This window comes from Ischnura elegans, chromosome 9 (assembly GCF_921293095.1).
Source record: "Ischnura elegans chromosome 9, ioIscEleg1.1, whole genome shotgun sequence".
Classification (NCBI taxonomy): Eukaryota; Metazoa; Arthropoda; class Insecta; order Odonata; family Coenagrionidae; genus Ischnura; species Ischnura elegans.
The window spans coordinates 27,527,263-27,549,202 of record NC_060254.1 but is presented as its reverse complement, the minus strand read 5'-3'; the positions used below and the strand labels follow the sequence as shown (position 1 = coordinate 27,549,202).

Here is a 21,940-nt window from a genome sequence, read left to right as displayed (position 1 = left end):
ATCATTTTACAGTTGTTAGAGATTTTGAAATTTTGGTGCGCGCAAAATTAATTATATGTTTTCTTAAGGTAATGAGAGTTTTTGGTTTTTATTTTTTCATTTCAGCATTTTAGAAATTTTGAACTTACTCTAATTACAGGCTTATGGCCTTATTACCTAGGTACCTTGTTTTCATAAATTGAAATGGTATAATTTATGTATATATCTATGCATGGAAGAGATATATAATTATTATTTACAAATAAATTCATAGGGTAGGAAAGAAAGGGATAGGAACATGATTGAAATTGAACGTGGGTAACGGTGCTGTGGTAGTGGAAAAATCCAGAATTCAGAGGGTAAAAATGCGGCCTGTTATGCCGGAGGGCTGACACACTGCACTCCTGTCATGCATGTTTCTACCGTGTTAGAGAAGCCATAAAGACGTATATATCAAATCGAGGGTATTTTATTAATTTTTATCATTACATCAGCTACTAGTTTTCGTTGAAAAATGTTACTAAGCGTTTTTGCCTTCCTTCGGCCGTCAGTGGTTGTTCCATAAGGTCTTCCTGCGTCCGGAGTCCTCGCAGCCTGGCACTGCGGAGGGCCAGGTGCAGTCTCCGGAGACTGGATCGAACACAGTGCCGGCACCACACTTGAACTGGGTCATCTGCCACTTGCCGAAAGTGTCCGTGGTGCAGAGGTAGAAGATAGTGCAGTCGTTGGGGTCGGGGTTCATGCCGGCCTTCTTGCAGATCTCTGTTGGCGGTGGGGTTGGGCGGGAAGTAGTCGTGGTTGCTGGTGGCATGGTTGGACGCTGTTTTAGAAAATAATTGAACACATAAATAACTATTTAGTGCCTTCTCGGCGAATTGACTGCGTGAATATGACTCCTTAGTATGTTGTAAATAATGGCGTTTTTGTGTTTAGATTCCTTTCAATAATTCCACTAACTCACTGAGACCCTGAGGACGATGGCCGAGTATGACATCGAAACGTCAGCAGTAATGTGTTTCCTGACCCGGTGGCAATCCCGACAACTCTTCACGCATTTGAAGAACTATTTTTTTCGTATAATTGATGACTTCAGGCTTAACTGTGTTATAACTTTCCATAATGGACAATGGAAGAATAAATTTTGTTAGGTTCACTAATTCATAATATATTAATGAAGCTGACAAATTATCCTCTCTCATTTTCCATATTTTTTTCGTGGTAGCCGTATGTTCCGAGCGCTTGGGTTTTGACGGAAATATCTCAGAACTAATTCCTGGGTGAAGCCCTCTGGCTCCCCCAAATGATTATATTCAAAGTGCGAGGTGACCCAGAGAAAAGACTTATTCCGAAAATATACTATTCTCTATCGTGTGGCTTGGTATATGGTGATCTCTGACCTCATCTGTACAAGCTAACCTTTATGAAGAAGCAATGAGTGAACGCTATTAAAAGAAAAACTTTTCGCATCAACCTACATAGCTGTATATTTTTTACTTGGAGCCTCCGGCAAAAGAAGAAAATGTTATAATGGTTCAATTTTATGATAAAGATAGGTGATTTTATTTACCCATTTTTATGGTACCTAGGGCTAGGGGTGCCTGGCAAGCTAGTGGGTGGAGAACTTGGTTTCTGATCGAATGGTACTGGGTTTAAATCCCGAGTTAAGCCTGCGGACGCTCTTAAAGAAGAATATACGGTAAACGAAGTAATTCAGGGATGAAAATGCTCCCATCCCCCAGTTCCGAATAAGAACAATTTGCTCGCCTGATGCTTATTTTAGGACGAATTCTACATGCAATTATCCTCGCAATCTTCGAGTTGAAGCACGAAGTTAGTGGTGGTCGCTAGAGGTATATTATTGTGGATGTGCATTAGGGCAGTGCTTGGGCTATTTTCTGATTTCATTGAAGAAGATAGCGATGACACGATTACTCTGCACAGGAGGTGACGAAATATGCGGGCTGAGGTTTTACTTGTTGCTTTATATATTTAATTGAATTTTATGACTGAAAATAGTACATGATAGTTCCATCATTATTACGTAATACGTTGGAATGAGGCATTTTACCTCGCCATTTGCTTCCGCAACAATTTTCTGATATTCATCGATTAAATATTGGTGAGATTAGATAGTTCTACTTGGGCCATGTAGGGAGGTTCCTCACTTAGACGTTGTGAAAAAGGTCTTTCATTTGATTACTAGTATTTATACATCAGCTTCACTTAAATAAATAAAGTGGAATTTTAATTTGTGTATATTTCATTAAATGTAAATATTTTTTTTTCAAGTTTCATAAAAATTCATAAATTAATTTTTTATGCTGACATAAAATGAAATATGAGGATGGTGAAGGAAGATGTGAAAGGCTAGAAGCGAGGGTATATGTTCAGGTATCAGTGAAGATGCATTGCAAAGAGTATTTTGAAAATGCTGCTTTAACTTAGGGAAGCATATAACTTGAAATAGGGAAACATATAACATGAAGAGTGAGAATACATGAGTATTGAGTATACTGAGAACTGTAAAATTAAGTAAGCGATTAAAAAAAGATTAGCCATGTCAAAAGAAGCATTTATGGGAAGTCTAATTGCATTGAATCAATTCCAATAAACTTGTATTCAATTGCAATGAATACCGTGAAGGCTTATCAAGAACTATGGAGAAGATGTTATGATTTTTGAGCGTGAAACGTGGACCTCAGGGCAAAAAAGATAAGAAGAATAGGTACTAAATTATGACTGATGGTGGGCGTCTGACATCTCGAAGGCCAACATGGCGACGTTTTACCATGTACATACAATCGCCATATAAAATCGCTATCATTGCGACGTTTGAGTTTTAAGTGTTTTATTTTGATTTCTTCACAGATACCTACAATATTGGCCAATTTTAATAATACTTTAAACTTTCGCAACGTGGATGTAGGAGGCTGTGAAAAAATTGGTAGTTGAAAAAACAACTGATCAAGTGCTAGGAATGAGTGTAGAGGAGAGATTACTACTTAATAACAATGAAATAAGAAAAGTAAATATGGCCTAATAGGAACTGGGAATCATATTTCTTTCATCGCTAATGTAATTGCAGTAGTCACGAGATCATGTGCGTAATTCATCCAGCATTTTAGATGAGAAGAGAGCGTAATTCATGGTGAAAATGCAATTTCTGGTTACAATCTCCGAATCTTTGACAACTACTTTTTCCAAACTTGAATGTGTCCCGTAACCACCGCTTTAAGGATCCAAAATCAATAATTATTTGTACACGTTTGCGTGCATGATTATCGGATTTTTCTACATTGCTAGTAATTCCCCCTTTTGGTGCAAAATAATCGCGGCCTCTAACCGTGTTTTTCTCATATCACATGAATCTTAAGCATGAAAATAGGATGACATCCAAAAATATGGAGGTTAAGGTCGTGGTTGTTCAGAATCCAAACATTCAATTTGTGAATTAGGTACTAAATTATGACGGATGGTGAGCGTCTGACATCTCGAAGGCCGACCACACAGTCGTCATCATTGCGACGTTTGAATTTCAAGTATTTCATTTTTTTTTTCGTCACAGATACTTTCAATTTTCGGCCAAGACTCTTCTAGAACTAGAGAGAACCCGCAGACTTTGACCCATACATTACGATGGCTGGAATCCTGTATAACATGAGATTGCGAAAATCGTGATGAGGCATATATTTGATTGGATGAAATAGGAAGATCACATTTAAAATATGTAGAAAGGACATTTCAGTGGACATTATTCGTGGCTATCATCTTTTCAATGCAAAATTTTTCAGTTGGTGATAGAAGATATGTAAAGGCTGGGTTTAAAATCGGCTATACAATAGCTGGGCCCCCTGGGTCTGCTTATGAATAACTTAATGGAACAAACATGATTGGTATCCTACTTCAGAGCAACTTGTATGAGATTTTTTTTTCAGAATAAGTTCTTCCTTTATGGTGACGGAAAATCAGGAGGTGGCTTATTTTTAATGCCAAAATCACCATCCGTTTACTATCCTAGGATTGGCGTTGTGCAGATCGTACCCGATTTCCCTTTTCGCCTGTCTTTTTATTAGCATCTTTTCTTCCGTGTTCTTCATCCCGGCTCCGCACATTTTACCTGACATATCTGACTCCAAGTTTCTTGCTGTTTCTTCTTTTCGCAGAATGCCCTCTTTGTCGGGGAAATTTTACGGGTCGGCTGATCCATTCTCCGCACATTTTACCGTCTCGATTACTGTCTCGATTGATATGAACACCCGTTTTCCACGCAGTACCCAAAGATTTCCTGATCGCAACTTTCCCTATTCCGCACGTTAACCCTAACCCAACTTTCCTGACCCTGAGCGTCCAAACTTCGCATATTGCTGCCATACAATGCTTGGTGCCAATATCCACGGGGAAAACATTAGTTTGCTGTGATTTGCTGACGACATAGCATTCGTACCCGAGACAGAGAAGGATTTGAAGAAGACTTTATGGAAAGGACTATGGCCAGATATCCGCTGAAAATCGACAAAAAGAAGACTGAGATGCAGCAGGATGCAGCAGTATGCAGCAAAAAGATGAGACTAAGAACATTATCATAGGAAAGCAAAATCATGACGAGGTGAAAAAGTTTTTTTTTTACTTGGAAGGCGAAATACCACCGATGGAGGAAGCAAGAAAGAAATAGTCAGTAGCACAGTCGAAGAAGGCTTTCTACAAAAAGAGGAATATCCTTACAGCTGAGAGAGCAAGTAAGGAAACAATTCATCATGTGCAAACGATGGAGTATGTTCCTCTATCGAAGTGAGGCGTTGACGTTGGCAGTAGCAAAGACGTCAAGAGTGGAAGCATTCAGAATGTGATGGTACCGAAGAATGATGAAGATAAAATGGATCGACAGTGTAAGTAATGAGCAAGTGTCTGTAGTATGCCTGTATGTTGAAGAGAACATGGACAATCGGATAAGTGGATGAAGAAAAGTTGATGGCGTTTTACGTTTGCTGCTGTAGGAGAATTCTTAAGATCATCAGTTGGATAGATCATGTAACAAACGAGAAAGTGTTCGGAAGAGCTCGAAAAAGGAGAAGCTTCATAAATAGCCTAAGAAAAAGCAGATCAAATATGAGAAGACATACTCTAATTCATTATAGCCTAATGGCAAGAGTCAGCATTTGAAATGGGGTGCTACCGAAGAAGAGTGAAGAAAATATAATGGATCGACCGTGTAATTAATGAGGAAGTGCTAAGAAGAGTGGGAGAAGTCTTCTTAAAACCTTAAGCAGAGAACGGGACAACTTAGTTGGCCACATTATGAGGCATGGTGACCAGATGAAAACAATGGTAGAAGAACCGGTGGAAGAGAAGAAGGGCAAGAGACGGCATCGAAAGAATTTCATAGGACAGGTTATGAAGGACGTAAAAGAGAAGAAGTACGTCGTTATGAAAAGGCTAGTGGATAGGAGAGAGGAATGGAGAGCTACATCAAACCAATCTTAGGTTTGTTAACTTATGATCATGATTAAGAGTTTGAGTGTTTCTGAAGTCGTGTGATGTGAGGAAGGAATGCGTTGGTATTTGTCTTTGGATACGATGTCTTACGGTTTGATCCGTGGGCATTCCAGAGGGTGGAGATATGGTGCTTGGTGCTGGTGGTGGCGTGGGAACTTCTCCGCCGTTGAGCCCTTCCCAGATAGCCCTGAGCAGGGGGAACTTGACACCGTGACATCCTCCGTGGAAGTCGTCTGTCTCAATGCTCCAAACCATGGCACCCTTGAGGCCTAGTTGCGCCGCGAACTGGGCCTGAATTGTAAGGAAGCATGATTAATAAGCTGAACATAGGTTTCTTACTTAAAGATAATGACCTCAACCAGAAATCAATATCCCAACAACATCCAGACAGCATTGTCGGCGTTACCGTATGGCAACCGTGCAATGTCTATGTTAATCTAATAAATATTGAATGCATATCTGTCAAATATACAAAGGACCCACCAAATAACGTTGAAGCGATGCCCAACAGTGTAAATGGAGGTCCAGGTCAAATCATCTCTAAGATATCTTCAAAACGCCAATTGAGAAGATGAGGGTGTGCTTATTATGGTTTTTGGTAATCCCCAGACATGGGTTAACGACATAAGGCCTGGCGCAGAATCCCCGGCGACAATACCCCCGCCGACATTAGGCCCGACGACAGAGCGCCATGAGGACATAAGGACATGAGGGATTCTGTCTCCGGCGTTTTGTCTCATCGGGCCTTTTGACGCCGGGGATTTTAGGAGCGGGCCTTTTGACTGCGACCCCTTTGGATGGGCAATTTTTTAATATCACGGATATTACAACTTGGATATCAATATAATCGTGCGAAAGTTCCACAGAGAAAAAAAACATTTGCCTCGACCGGGATTCGAACCCGGATCCCCCGATATCCGGTCGAGTGCTTTAGCCAGTCAAGCTACCGAGGCGTCATTCTTCCCTGTAGATATTTTCGGATTTTTTTATCCATACTTTCGCACGATTGTGCATTGCGGGTGACTCCCGTAAAAGTTATCACCGCGACTAGTCCCGGTATACTTTAAACTATATCAATATAACTTTATTTTTACCACTCATCGTGGATGCTACAAATAGGATATCTATGTAACGTTGTCAAAATATCCATCATGAAAGAACATTGTATTTTCGGATATATCAACCTTATTTATATATCCGATAGATATCGTCAGCTGCTAGGGACACAGGGGAGCAACCATTTTGTTGTCTTGAATATGCGTCTTGTTATTGACTAACTTTTGGCTTATGGATGAGAAAAATACCTCAATTTATATATCACGTTAACTTTTTAAGTTCCAGGATACCTCCTTTTTGTCTCATTTGTCAAACAAAATTTGCAAATGAATAATTTAAATGGAAATCTTAGCTTTGTACTGCTAATAGAGAATGATTTAATTTGTACAAGGGTATTGATACCTTTTATTCTAATGCATCATAGAGATTTGCGTGATTTGACAAAAACATCCGCTTGTTATCTCGTCAAAAGAATATCCAGTTAGCGAATGACAATTTAAGCTGTGAATCCCAATAGACCCATGTCCACTTAACAGGATATGAAAATGAATCGTTTTGCATATTTTTTATGCTTCTAGATGCCTTGCTTTGATATATTTATAATAATGGAATTTAAATATAGTTAAGGAATACATGCATTTAAAATTTCAAAGTAACGGCTTTTGTATACCGGAGTATGCAAGGGAAAAGTGCCCTGTCTCAAAACCACTGAAAAGGCCGGAGCTGTTTTGGAATTCTCAGCTTCAGTTTTTCATGATTTTTTAATAAAAAAAACTAATTTTGGGGAGGGACGCTTCGATCGATAATGATAGAGACTAGAAATTATAAATGAAAGTCCTTAATTGATATTTTCTAGTGTGCGATAATATTATTTAGCGTTTGAATGCCAGACAAAAAGTCCTCCTTTTAAGGGCGGAAGAATTTCAATTAAATGGCTGAAAACGCTAACTCCAGTATTTGATTGAATCTCGATGCTTAGGGATGGGCATAATATTGAAAATAGATTATTTGAGTTTATGCTTTTATTTTTTAATTAAAAATATTCTGCTGTGAATAATGTAAAGATATCGCTGTTTCCCAAATTATCATGGTAAAAATATATGAAAGGTTAAATTTACCTTGAGTTTGATGGAAGCTGGATCATCGTATCCAATCCACTGATTACCTTTATATGTGTATGGAGCCATAATGTATTTATCGTTGACGATTGTCCATTTGGACGGATTGGTCTTCATCTGGTCACAGAGCTGAAAAGGTAAAACGTGAATTATAACATTTGCATTCGCCTTTATCAGACACTGCCAAATTTGGATTTTGTGATTGTAGTTATATTGCTATTCGTTTTAATTCCTTGACACATTATTCCCCAGATTTTATGTAGGACTTTTAATTTCGGTTTATTCGTAACTCCGGTTTATTTTGGTCTAGTTATGATGAATTTTCAGGAAAAAATATTATATTCATTATCCAAGTTCCTTGTGTCCCAAGTGTCTTGTACCAGATGATGGCTCAGTGAGCCGAAACGCGTCGTACGCATTACATTATTGTGGAAAATTGCAACTACCTTTCATTTGGATATGTCAAACTTCCACTATATCGCGCCTGAATCAGTTGAACTTATTCATCATAATATATGATTTACGTAAGGCTGCGTTTAACGCTACGCTGGAAAAACTCCGGTAAATAAAATTAAGAAACAACTTAGCACAGAGCTACTTTATGCTTAGGGAAAAGCCCCGTGGTCCAACAAAGAATTCCAAGCGTTGCGTAAACGCAACATTTAAAATAAACATGATTAATGACAAAACTTAGAACTAAGAGAAAACATTATCGATATCGATTTGTAAATCATCATTTACAATTTCAATGCTTTAAAAAAATGCTAATTTTGAATTTAAAAAATTTTTTGATGAAAATTTTGACGAAAAGAGCATGATAAGAACTAGAGATGTTTCAAAATGTACGTCAACTGAAGAAAAAAATTATCCTGGAGTAAAAGTTTGTTCCAAGCATTAAGACTCAATAATGTTGCGTATACGCAACGCTGCGGGTTAATGGGTTAATTCCAAACGCTGCCTTATTGATTATTACTGAAGAAATGTAAACTATTGACAACAAATGTCTTTATCGATCATTATCCCCTGTACGTAATAGGGTCAATGCGTCAGGGTACGTTGAATAGCGAGCTTAAGTACAAAATCTTTATGCGATTGCCCTTATTATTTTTTCGTTGTTTTCATAGCTTATGTATCGATTCACCCTCGTACTTCAAATTGAAATAAAGTTTATGATCGATAATTGAGATAGTTTTGACCTACCTCGTTGTAACCTAGATATCCAGGCTCTTCCGTGTACGCCCCAGCGTTTCCGGGTTGGTTGGATGGCGCATAGAGTCCGTTTTCCTTGTTGTTTGACAGGGTGAATGAACGTCCATAAAGGCCCATACCCAAAACCAGCTTATTCGCGGGAGCTCCTTTCTGCATCCAATAGTGCATCGTGAAGTTCTGGAAAGATTTTTGAATTTATGATCAATCTACATTTCATGAATATGTATGTCTAGCTGATTTGATTGGAGGTAATTAGAATATTGTTTAACGTGTTCATTATTACAAAAATTCCTCTTTGGCTTTTATTGTCCCCTGTGGAGACTACCATTTCTGTAATGACAATTTTTTAAATAATTAATTTTACTTTTTTAGCTACACTAAATTTACTACCATCAGTGAATTTTGACTTGTAATGAAGACAATTACTCTATCAAAAAAATTGAGATTTGGATTTTTAACTGTCATTCGTTTCAATAAAGTAATATATGTTCGTCACAATATACTTTACGCGGGCAAATTGAATGGAACATGTCATTCAGTACTCATATGTGAAAGTTTGTATTTAAAAAACCATCATCATTTAAAAGAAGATTTGGAATTTATGGAATCAGCAAACACATTTCTCATGAATATAAAGTAGAAATAATTACTTAAATATCTTTTTTATGACAGACATATGTATGTAAATTCTTAAAATTAATTAGCTCAGCATTATAACTAGAGGATTTCGTTGTACTATGTGGAAAGAACGTTGGGAAGACTAAAGTTATTCCAGTAGTACTTACGACATTAAAGTAAACATAGTCGCCGTAATCCATTGGATGTTGATAGAGGGGAGCATTATGTCCAGTAACCGGATCCCATGAACCGTGATAATCGTAGCACATCACATGGATATGGTCTAGGTATCTAACAGGCAAGGAAATAAAAGTGCAGTAATTGTTAAATTAACCAATAAATTGGAAGAGTTATATTATGCTAGCTCGCCAATCTCCTCATTGTTTATGGTATAACGTTAATATGTAAGGTTTTACAAAAATAATTTTTTAAATGTAGAATGGAAAAGACACTTTTCGCAATGTACAGCAATTTCATGAATCTTTCACGGGTTCTCCTCCAGGTAACTAATTCGGTGGCCTAACTCTAGTATAGTGCTTAGGGCGTTTAGTTTGAAATAAAATAGGCTTTGTTGTAACCTACTGTGATTGCGTTCCACCTCACCTAACCGGTGGAGAACCCGCAAAATCTTCATTAGCACCATGCGACGAGAGAAAACAGCGTCCTTCACAGTTATTTTTCTGTTGTTTTCTTAATTGTTAGTATGCTCAAATTCCTCGCAGATACGAGGGTTCCGAAAATTACGTGATTCTTACAGTATATATCATAAAAAATTGTTTTACACTTTCCGCCTAAATGGCTGTAAGTGAGTTGTCGGCAGGCAGCGTTTCGACGCTAAACTTAGACGTTATGATCAGGGCATATAGTTTGAAATGAAATCGACTTTTTCGTGAACTATGGTGACACCATGTCCAAAGCACGACGCCAGAGGTAGGCCGGCTATCACCGTCTCATTTAGTCAGGGTAGATCCCAAGAAGTCTTCATAATCAACATTCGCCTGTGAAACACCATATCATTCACCCTCATGTAATTGCTGTTAATTTCCTTATCTTCCAGTCTAATGCGATATCCGAAGAAAACTGCCGATAATTTGATCAGTCTGACAACCAGAATCATGCGAACTGGGGCCGTATTCTGTATTTCGTCGGTGCCGCACCGGTCGGTTTCCCTTACAAGCCCACCGACTGGACATCAAACCGTACCGACAACGGATTCCGCACCGACGACGACACTTTCAGCGATTCTGTAAGGTCGTCGGTTTCAAACCAGTCGGTACGGTTCCCCTTCCTTCCCAAACAGGGAAAATCCGAATATATCCGAAGTTTCACGTGTCTCCACCAATGAAAGAAGGGTAAAAACAAGTGAAGACTCATAGGCACAGTTTGTTGTCATCATTCTCAATCTTTTTATTTGCGGAAATTACGACTTATTGCTAGATTAAGATAAACGATATTGGATAAGTTGTTAACAATGCTTATATAATGTGTGGTAGTAATGCTGTACCTACAGAATCGAAGGAAACAATATTACAACATCACAATAAAGTTTGTATGTGATGGAGATTGTTGTTGCTGGAATGAATTATTGAAACTATCCTTGAGATCGTAGTTTCTTTTTTTAAATATTGGTTCCGTATAATGCTATTTATTCATGATTTGGTAATATAGTTGTCATTAAGTAAGTTCCGTATAAATGTTATCAACGGAAGATTATGCCATTGGCACCGTAGCAGACGAAAATAGCATACCATGGAACGTGAACGTAGGATTCAAATGCAAATGTAATATTAGAGGAACAAGTTAGGAAATTGTTATAAAAATATGGAGCTGGGTGCAATTAAAAGAAGTGTAATGACGAGGAAGTAAATAAATTGTGATTGGGTGAAATACATATGTATAAGTTGCGCATTCCAAGTGAGAGAAAATGATAATATTGCGGTAAACCTCATACTTATTAACAAATATCTTCTTTTATCGTCAAGGGAATCAATGGCTGACGATGAAATGAAATATAGTTGCCCGTTAAAAATGAAAGAAACTGATACCGTTGTGGCAAACTTCAAACTTAAATAAAAAGATCTTATTTCTATGCCGAGAGAAACGCCAAATGATGATTGAGTGAAATAATAGTTGCCTATTCAGAGTGAGATAAAGTGATAACATTGCGGCAAAACTCATATTTAATCAAAAATATCTTTTTTATGTCAAAGGAGCAAGTAAATGATGATAAAGAGAAATAAAGCCTATTACAAGCGAGTGAAAGTGCGGTAACATAAATGAGAGAGTCATTATATGTTAGCAAACCTCATTTTTATTAACCATTATCTTATATTTCTGTCAAGGTAATTAATATAGATGATGACACAGTGAATCATAGAGGCGTATTCGAAGGGGCAGAAAAAGATAACATTGGAGAAAACCTCATTATTTACTCGGTGATGAGGTAAAAACAAAATAAAACGTACAATGCGCACCGGGGAATTCATGAAACCCACTAGTCGGTGGCCGTACCGACACCTCTTTGCTGTCGGTACGGCTACCGACGATCTCCCGTCCTCTCGTCGGTGCCGCACCGACCGGGTTCGTACAGAATCACACGACTTCTTACCGGGAGTCGGTGTGACGTCGCACCCGACGAATCGTTGCCGCACCGATCGGTTTGGAGTTACAGAATACGGCCCCTGAGTAGATTTAGCCAATTATTTCCGTGCTCCGTTGTTGCCTGAGCTAAAATCTTCAACCCCTTTCACTGAAACGACGAGACTAGCTCGTCATGACCTTCAAATGCCAAATCACGCGATGATAAGTGTAGTCCGTTTTCTGATTTTCATAATTTTAGCATTATTTCGGGGAACAATATAAATTTTTCGTAATTTTATCAATGTTAAGACATCCATAATTTACATATAGCATTCATATTTCATAAAATATGATGCATTGGAAAGAATAAAATGACTTTATTTGAGTTGTGATATCTGTATTCTCGATTTTCTTTCGCGAATCGTACGTGAACAACACGTAGTAATTATCACTTTTATTTCACTGCTCTGTTGACTACCATTTACAAAAGATTATTTCATTACCAAACATTCCTTTTAAAAAGAACCACAGAAAAAATATTAGAAGATAGGAGGACTAAATTGAGAAAATTCTAAAAAATTGTGTTCTCGATTTTCTTGCGGAAAGAGAGAGAGTTCGTGAACAATTTCTAATAATAATCACTTTTTATTTCACTGTTCTATGTAGACAACAACCTACAAAATATTATTTCATAACCTACCATTTCATTTAGAAAGAGCAACAGAAAATGAAGATAGCAGGACTATATTGTGAAAATGAATTGAAGTGGAATGGAATTAATAATTGTATGGGTAATTTTTATCTACAAATAAATTAATTGGGTAATTTTTTTTCTTTTTGCTATGGGTAATTTTTATGCAGCACTTACTTGCCCATAGCAGGGATGTCATAAGCGGGGTCGATCGTTTGCTTCCCGGCAGACACGGCAGCGGTCATCATGAGACCATGCTGGTCGAATAACTCTCGCATTTCCGAGAGGAATGTGGCGAAGTTTTCCTGTGACGAGGGAATTAATATGACATATTTTTTAATTGTATAGAGTGAAACTCGTTTATAGAAATCACGAATGTTACGAGACCCCGCCTATAACGAGGTGGGTTTGCTATGTATTTTATTGATACTGATTGGGTGATAAATCAAATAATTCGTTGCATGTCATGATAATAGGGATCGTGAATACATTTGTAAAACTTATAATTGGGTATTTTAATAGCTATTATTTATAATGTCTTCACTCGTAAGTATGTATTCAGAAAAACATTCTTTGTCATAGTCAGTTATTAAATAGCATTTTGCGGTAAAAACCGGGAAAAAACAAAAATTATATCATAGGATTTAGGTCGTTACAATCTCTTCCGATGGGAGTTTTCAATATTATACGTATTTTCTCTCAAATATCAGGTGGTCAATTTAATTAACATTCAGTGAATATTTCATGGCAATTCATACTCTTTGCGTCTATAATTACTACTTGTAGTTACTACAATTTTAAATGTACTGTAAATACTATGTACTACTATTAATAGATTCATATGCCGGTTTTAGTCATTTTTCATTACAAGTAATTTCAATTTTCTGTTAGAAATTATGAACATAGATGGCATATTAGTTATTAAGACAAGGACCAGTTATTCGACTGCGTCGTAGACTGGAGAATAGATTGTAATCTTTGCCTGTATGTCCATAAACACTCTTTGAGATCCATTTCAGCGTGTACGTTGCCATAACCAAAGTCTTCTTTTCTAATCGTCTCTTGCCTTAGATATTTAGGATTCCTATCCTTTCCATTGTCATCTTCTCTTATTTTATGAGAAGACTTTTAATCTACGTATAATCCCCTCCCCTGATAAAGTCAGAAGAATTAAATCGCAAGGTCACTCTTTGCTATACTGGAATACCGGAGCGGTATCATAATTAAATATTCACAATGAAGCATTGGCGGATACATGCGGGGGGCGCGCACCCCCCCCCTCTTGCGGAACTACAATTGTATTTTTTTATCGTAAGATGATATTGTCTTGTACATGTGTATAATCAATTTAAATAACTTTCTTAAACTTTGCACATAACTTTTTTATTTGATTATAATTATATAATTTTTAATTAATTATCTTTTTATTACGATAAAACTAAAGGTAACTCAAGATATCTTTTGCGCCCCCTATTCAGTTGTTTCTCTATCCACTACTGCAAAGAAGTAAGTTATAAAGTGTAGCTATTGTTAGCACATAAATACGAAATGTGCGTCGGGCATTACTTTTCTGAACTTTTTCATGAATTTATGCCCTCAACTAGATCTTATAGTGTATAATCTCACCCTGTCGGAGTCGTCACCGCCTCTTTGCGTTGGATATTCCCAATCGAAGTCCAAGCCATCGAAACCGTACTTCTTCAAGAAGTCCACTGCGTTCACCAAGAAGGTCTTTCTGCTTTGCGGTGTGGATACCATCTGAAAAAGGTCGTATTGCAATCACATATAGAAGAGAGAGACATATGGACGTATATCTTTGGATTTTGGTCGTCTCATTTTCTTCTAATGGGAATTTTCAATTCTATTCTCATTTTGTCTCAAATCAGTAACAATAAGTTATTGGCGCAATGGCTTCTACGTTGTTGTGTAATGAATGACAGCATCTTCTGGGGTTTATACCGTGTTCGTCGTTTATGGTGACAACTGTTCCTCCTCCGTTCCAGCAGATGTGTTCAGGTCGAGCTGGTGATGACCCGAGCGGTCTGCCTTATATAGGCTCGTTGTCTAGGTCCCTTGTCTCTTTGGCGCCAAATGGGACCAAGGCCGCAGGTCTATAGAGGTCTGTTTACGCGGTACATTAAAACATACGGATTAATGTCTTAATCTATAAACGCGAGAATGAATGCGAAAATGCACCGTCTAACCACCCAACTTGTGCGAATGCATGCACAGAAAATAGAACCTGTTCTAATTTGGTTCATCCATTCGTACATGTTCCGTTCCGGTCCACAAAAATCATTCATGCAAACAGACATTAACTTGTACGTGTTAATGTATCGTGTAAACAGGACTTATAAAGTGGACCACCCGAATCATCCATACTTCGACCTGAAGACCCCTTTTTACGCTGGCAAAACTGTTTTTATTATAAATAACAAACACTGTTGGAAACCTTAGAAGATATTGCCATTCGTAACGATAAGTAATGTTCTGTAACATCACATTAATTATGTACTCATCCGTTTGTATGAAATACATATCTAAGCATGCTCAATGACCTTAGGTTTTATTATGTGTTTGTATTTTAATGGTTCCCAGTGAATTATTTTTACAATATGTTACCAAAGAGTAGGAAATTTATCGTATTTCCTTAACAATTTTAAATAAAATAAGCATTTGTTGGGTTGCGATTCAAGTAAGTTACAATAGGATCGTATAAAAAGTTTTAATGCCTTGTGGTGATCAGAATAACTTGCAATAATATTGAAAACCAATCTAATGTAGGTAAGTCATCTATATTTCATTGATATTTAAAGTAAATATTTAATACAACGAAAATGCTAAATACATAGGGCTGATTTTATAATATCTGGCTAGCGTTAACCGGAACATGAAATCCTATTCGTGAGAATATTTTAAACTCTTAGTAAATCGAAGCAGTTGTGAAAAACGTTTATTTAAGCTCATCACATTACATAGCTGAATATATTTACTTCCAATTTCAGGCAAAATGAAACAGGGCAAAAAACATGACATTTTCTAACCCGCCAATAGTGGTGAAAACATTTTCTTTCCATGGCTGCTGTGAGTTATGGAATATCATTGCAATAATGGAGTCTCATAGGTATTTTAAATTGGCCGAGATTTTTTCATTTTGGGCTTCAAAGAATGCAAAAGCAAATGAGTGAATTGAAACTTACCTTTGAGTACTTGGGTGATCCCTCATTCCATCCACCGATTGCCAGGAGCGTTTTGAGCTTAGGATTTTTTTCTTTTAGCTTGCAGAAGCGAGTGAATGCACCTGTGAACAAGAAAAAAAGGAAATTAATCCATTACCGTTGTTAGGAGAACATAAATTTGCTGATAAATGTGTTCGCATCGAAAGAAAAGCTTTTTTGTGACATTTCGATTCCAATTTTTGGTTTCGGGAGCACACTTCATCAAAAAGTAATATTAATGATTCATCCTATGCATTAATATGGCTTCTGTTCTATATTGATGTAGTGATTTAAGTATAAGATAGGTTTATGATCGATAAAATAAATAATATATTAAAAATAAAGAACCGATTTTATTGTAGACCGACATGGCAACATCAGTGAAATGTCTCAAAATCGGTAGATTTTGTATCGGTACTTTAAACGTAGCAGTTCTTTATAAATGATAGTATGCATATATTTCCATAAGGAGTACCACTATTTGCAGCTGTTATATGCTACTTTCATTTTTGGCACGATGTATATTTAAAACAGTGGAAAATGTTAGTTTTAATCTATTTTTCCTTCATCTCAACAATCTTTTCGGTACTCACGAGTACATAATGCGTCATTATTCTTTTCGCTTCAAAGTGATTCTGTCACAGTCTCTCCTTTCACTCAGTCAGTGTTGCAATGCCTAAATTGGTTCTTTGGTAGGTGAGGGTAGAGCTCTACCCAGCCAAAGGCTGGGAGGAGAGGCCAGTTCTCTTCCCTGGGTCAGCACGTCCGAGGTTTTCGAGTAAGGGGGTCCGCGGGACTTCTTCTGGTATTTGAACCAGTGTCACATCGGTTACTTGTGAAACGCTTTATCCTTTTGGATGAGTATTAGTCACCAGAAGACCAAGGCCATATGGTTTTGTAAATCATCGTGAGCGAGGAATGTGGGGCTCAAGATAAAAGTAGTTGAGAAAAAACTTGAGCAAAACTTGAGGTAGAGCAATGCAACTATTTTGGCAGCACAGTAGCGGAAAACGGATACAATAGTAAGGACATCAGGAAGAGAATTGCATTAGCAAAGGAGGCGTTCATGAACGAGGAGGAGCTCATGAGAGGATCGTTATGCAAGAGTTTAAAGAAAAGGTTAGGGAAGACTTTGCAGTGAAGCTCTCTACGGTGCGGAAACGTGGACACTTAGGAAAGAAGACGAGAGAAGACTGCAGGTATGCGAGATGTGGGTGTGGCAAAGAAGGTGAAGTGGACGGAGAGTAGGAGAAACGACGAATTGCAGGATAGTGGATGAGGAGAGGCAGATTTAAGACGAGATACGGAGGAGACAGAAGGTATGGATGGAGGGAGTACTTAGCGGGGAGGGGATGTTGAAAACGGTGTTAGAGGGTAGAATGTTTGGTAAACGAGGGCGGGGAAGGAAGAGAATAGGATTTTTAGATAGATTGAAAGGCAGTAGCGTAGAAGGCAAAGGGATTAGATAGCCTTGGAGGGAATTGAAGAAGGTAGTGCTTGAAGGAAAGGGATGCTCCCAGAATAATTCATTGGAACTCAATTGAAACCTACTTAATCGGTAGAATAATATAATAATAATAAAATAATTATACACATTTTAATGGCATTTGGAATGCCGAACGCATCTCGGAACTGGTAGTGGTTTCATTGAATGGGCCTTAGTTTGTTTGTAGCTAAATATTTTTCACGCGGCACTTTTGACATGTCTTATATTATTCCGAAATCACTGCACTTTTGTCATTTGGGTCACTTAGTTTGGTGGTTAGCTTCGCTAATTTATATCGCGGGCAGAGGGTTCCGCGGCTCCATCATGGGGGTATACTTTGACGTCTTTATTTTGACGATCTGGCGCCAAGTTATTCGGTGTCTTTTACGGAAATACTTAAAGACGTATGTTCCTTTCCATTAACCTGCTATATTTCTCACGTATTTGTACACAACATTGGTGAATCTCAGGTTTATTTAATTGAAATACATGATAACAATGGGTTGAAAGTTGAAACTGACGAGCTCTGGATTCTTGCAAATGAAAGGATAATCTACGTTGAAAGAATCATTCGTAAATCCTACACATTTTGTTGTAAAGCCGTGTGTTGTAAAAATTTTGCGTGCTGAAGTGCGATTGTTTGGTGGTGTTCTAAATCGAAAAAAGCTCCCATTAACAAATATTAGTTCTATTCTTGACATAACTCGGTGTTATAAAATTGGTTAGGTAATTAACGCCTCATGGGAGAAATCATTTGTTGTTTGTGAAATATCTTTGAAATACCCCTATCTGTACTTATTTCCTCCATAAAAAATGTATTTGCGTTTCCATTGGAACAGATAAGATAGCTGTAGCTTGAGATAACCAATGATAACATGTTTTTTTTTAATCATTTCGCCTTTTAAATATTTCTTTTCGAAATTCGTGAAATATAAGTGCTCTAGCTTTTAAAATAGGTCTTCTCATTTAGCGCAGATAAGAAAGGAATATTTGAAATCATCTATAAACCTGATACGCTTGAAGCACTAATTATATAAACATAAAACTCTGTCTTTTATAATGAATGTCGTAATGAATCCTGTGGCCGAATCAATTTGTTTTGGTGATAAATAAATGGATCTAATTTTTCTTCGTGATTTTTGTCTTGATTGAAACTAGAGTGAGTTTGGGGTTTTTTGAAAAATAAAGAATTAAGTTCAATATCTCCAATTTCATTGGACGAAAGTTTTGATATACGACAATGAAACCTCATTTATAGGCGCTAATAGCTTTATATATGTATGTGGACCACCTCCTACTTTCTGTATTGATGCCAGTGTGTTCACTAACTCAGTCCTGAACTAGCATATTTCGTTACTGCAATAATTAACGGGTAAAGGTACGAAAATTCATCATCAAAGAATATCATCCATCATTGCCATGTTGCTGTCATTATCGAAGTTAGCCGACATTATGATCAAATGAAAACGCTCGCCGAAGCACGTGTATGTAAATGCATGTATTAAGGATCCGGTCCCAGAGCAGTAAAAATAATTTCTAACTCTAATCTATTGTTTCAACGAGCGACTCGCTAATCATCTTCAGGGATCCAGGAACCCAAGTTTGAATTCGGAGATACTTGAAAACCATGAGCAAGTCGCTCTCTAAAAGGTTGGAAGGAGATATGGTGTTGGCGAAATTGTCATCCGTCTTCGAGTCATCTAGAGACTTATTTTTGTAAGCCCTTATTTGCACTAGGCCACCAGGTGGGGCAACCAGCCGCGCAACTATTGACTCGACGGCAACAAGCGCAGGGCAACCGGTGGCGGAGCCAATCACTCGTTGTTCGACGGTTCGATAGCTCTTTCTAGAAACAATAGTCTATTTATTTTGTGTGTGTGAGTGAGCTTTCGTGAGATCCCGGACACTCTCGGAGGGCTTCGTTGACGGGGGAGGGGTACTAGTGAGAGAGAGGATGAGCGAACATAACGTTGCCAAATATACATAGCCGCCCTACTTTGTCACTGAAAACGTCTGAGTCATAGGTGGCCACAGGTATTTTGGCCCCGGCGCCGAGACAATATGCAATACAATATATCATTTGGAAGGCATTGCGGATAATCCTTTCACAGAAGAGCATGATATTGTTAGCTACCGTGCTGAATGACGCACTATTGGTGAAAGGCATACTTAGTCATGTACAAGGAGAACGCGTGAGGTTTGGCAACACTGCTCCACGAGCAGGTTCACGATGTTCACTCGGCGGAGGTCTGAGAGCGGCTCACTGAGGCCACGCCTACTGTTTGCTGATTGGCAAAGGCATAGTCACTTGTCGAGAAACTTTCCCTCCCCTCATCTTCAATTGCTTTGGCCACACCAGCTCACCAGCAGAGATAAAATGAACAGAGTATAATATGTTTTCTGTTTGTCTCGCAGTCTTTTCAGCCCTCTATTTTATTTACGGAAGTGTGTACTGTAATGCGTCAAGTGAACTGTAGAAGAGAACATAGTTCATCAAAAAGAGTATAGTACAGCCCTTTATATTCTCTTAACGATAGCACAGAGTGTACACGCTTCTTCCTCTTCCGTCGCCTTCTCCTTTTCATTAAAAGTTCAAGTAGGACCATACATGTATATTTGTTGACTGACATGTTCTCTCATCACTAGTGCGGTTTTGGGGAAAACCGATTGGTGGCGGGAGTGGCGGCGCCCGCGCCGCCGCCTGGCTGCTCATCAGTGTAATAGGTTTGGTATGATAATATGCCCCGCCACGACTCTGCCACCAGTGGCTGCCGACGTGGTGCGGGGCACGGCAGCAAGTCAGTAGCTAATTTCTGGCGACGCAACCGCCTGCTCTAGTCTAATAGGCTCCATAACAAACAATGTCCAATGACGAGCAGCGTCACCGGTGGCGCGACTGGTTGCGCCGCCAGGCGGGCAGCCTAATGTGGCCTAGTGTGATAAGGGCTAAAGGTATATAATCAGATGATTATAGATGCTGATTTCTCGGGGGAAAAACAAGTGAACTCTCATATAAAATCTGAGCTTTGTTACGCCAGATGTTGAGATTAGCACTCCTTACTTATTTCTGACTTCTTCCCTGTGGCACAAATTGATAAGAAATAATCTCGTATCATATCATTACCTAGTCCGTAATCATCGTAGAGGTCGTTCCATGGGTCCAAAGATATCATCACCCCTTTGTACTCGCTCAGTCCGGCGAAGCCGTAGATTGCATGGGTACAGATGAACGGGTCAATGTCTTCCACGTCGAATTTTCCTGCTCCCTGCCGGTATACAGCCCATGTGCCGTAGTAACATACGACTACCTTGTCATTTTCGGCAGTTTGTAAGGTCGCAGCTGCAGCTACGCCGACCAGGAATAATAGCAGGGCGATGCGGCCCAGGTCCATGGCTATCCTATCTGGTCTAACTGTTGATATGAAAAGTTAAAAGATGTTTATATCTTAGGTATAAATCTGATCAATTGTAGCGCTTTCCTCTTTTGTAGAAATTGAAGAGAATTAAGAATATGAAATAATAATAAGACGGGCTTTCGTTGGTGAACCTAGGCGGGCGTAACAAGTATGTACACCGTCTCATATGAAGTTTATTTTACACTAAGTGTCCTATTGCAGTGAAATTTCTCTTGCACGCTTTGAGAAATAAAATTTTTGATTGTATAAGACCAACTTGTTATTCAGCTAGTTTATTTTTATAATAGTGCTAATGTGAGTTTAAAATTTTTGAGTGCCGAAAATAACTTGCAATAAACGTTATCCCTCTTTCTTCTTTTTTTAGCTGATTGCGAATTTCTACATGGATAAGAACTTTATACAGATTATTTTCATGGAGTAGTCGTCGTTTTCTTTTAAATTATAGAAGTAGCAGTTTTGCTTTCATGGAAACAACCAATAAAATAGGCCATTTTTAAAATTATCAATGACTGACCTTAAGCTGATGTTTGATGCAGAATCTTGGAGCGGTCCTCAGTCCGCATTAGTGAGGAGTCAACGGCGGGATTGTCTTCTTATATACTTCAATCATTCTCAGCTCTCCGTATCTAAACGAATCTTGCGGATCTTCTTTCTTTCAGATAAGGTGGTTCAAGAAATACTCGTAACAAGATCTTAATCGAAATACACGATAGTGCATTTTTTGTATGGTAAGATCTGCTTAAGTTATCTTGACAGTACATAGTGATAAGAAAGCACAGAACTGAAAGATAAAGATTTCTATCTAACTTACGTATATATAAAAAAAGGATGTCTGTTTGTCTGTCCGCTATGAATTTCATTGCGGTTCGACGGATTCCGACCAAAATTTGTACGTAGTTTCAGCTTAGCCGATCAACAAAAATCTCTGGCTTCCAAACCCCGTAGTGCCACTTAATGTTACGTTAGACACGACCTTTGTGTCCTTATCTCATTACCACTAGTTACGTCGCGTCGTACAACTTCTGCGGTTAGACATAATTCCGTATAGGCACACCTCTTGACACGCTGAAAGAGGA

General features: G+C 38.2%; 1 protein-coding gene across 1 annotated transcript; it reads right to left on the bottom strand.

Annotated features, from left to right (window-relative positions):
• Positions 1 to 432: 432 nt before the first annotated feature.
• On the bottom strand, positions 433 to 21,479 carry LOC124165744 (chitinase-3-like protein 1). The gene is made up of 10 exons (XM_046543229.1): positions 21,379 to 21,479; positions 20,573 to 20,860; positions 15,945 to 16,045; positions 14,371 to 14,502; positions 12,922 to 13,049; positions 9,641 to 9,764; positions 8,847 to 9,032; positions 7,647 to 7,775; positions 5,563 to 5,763; positions 433 to 799 (listed from the first exon to the last, which is right to left on the bottom strand). Exons 2-10 carry the CDS (start codon positions 20,838 to 20,840, stop codon positions 527 to 529), a joined length of 1,542 nt encoding a protein of 513 aa, XP_046399185.1. The 5' UTR covers positions 20,841 to 20,860; positions 21,379 to 21,479; the 3' UTR covers positions 433 to 526.
• Between the last annotated feature and the right edge of the window lie 461 nt (positions 21,480 to 21,940).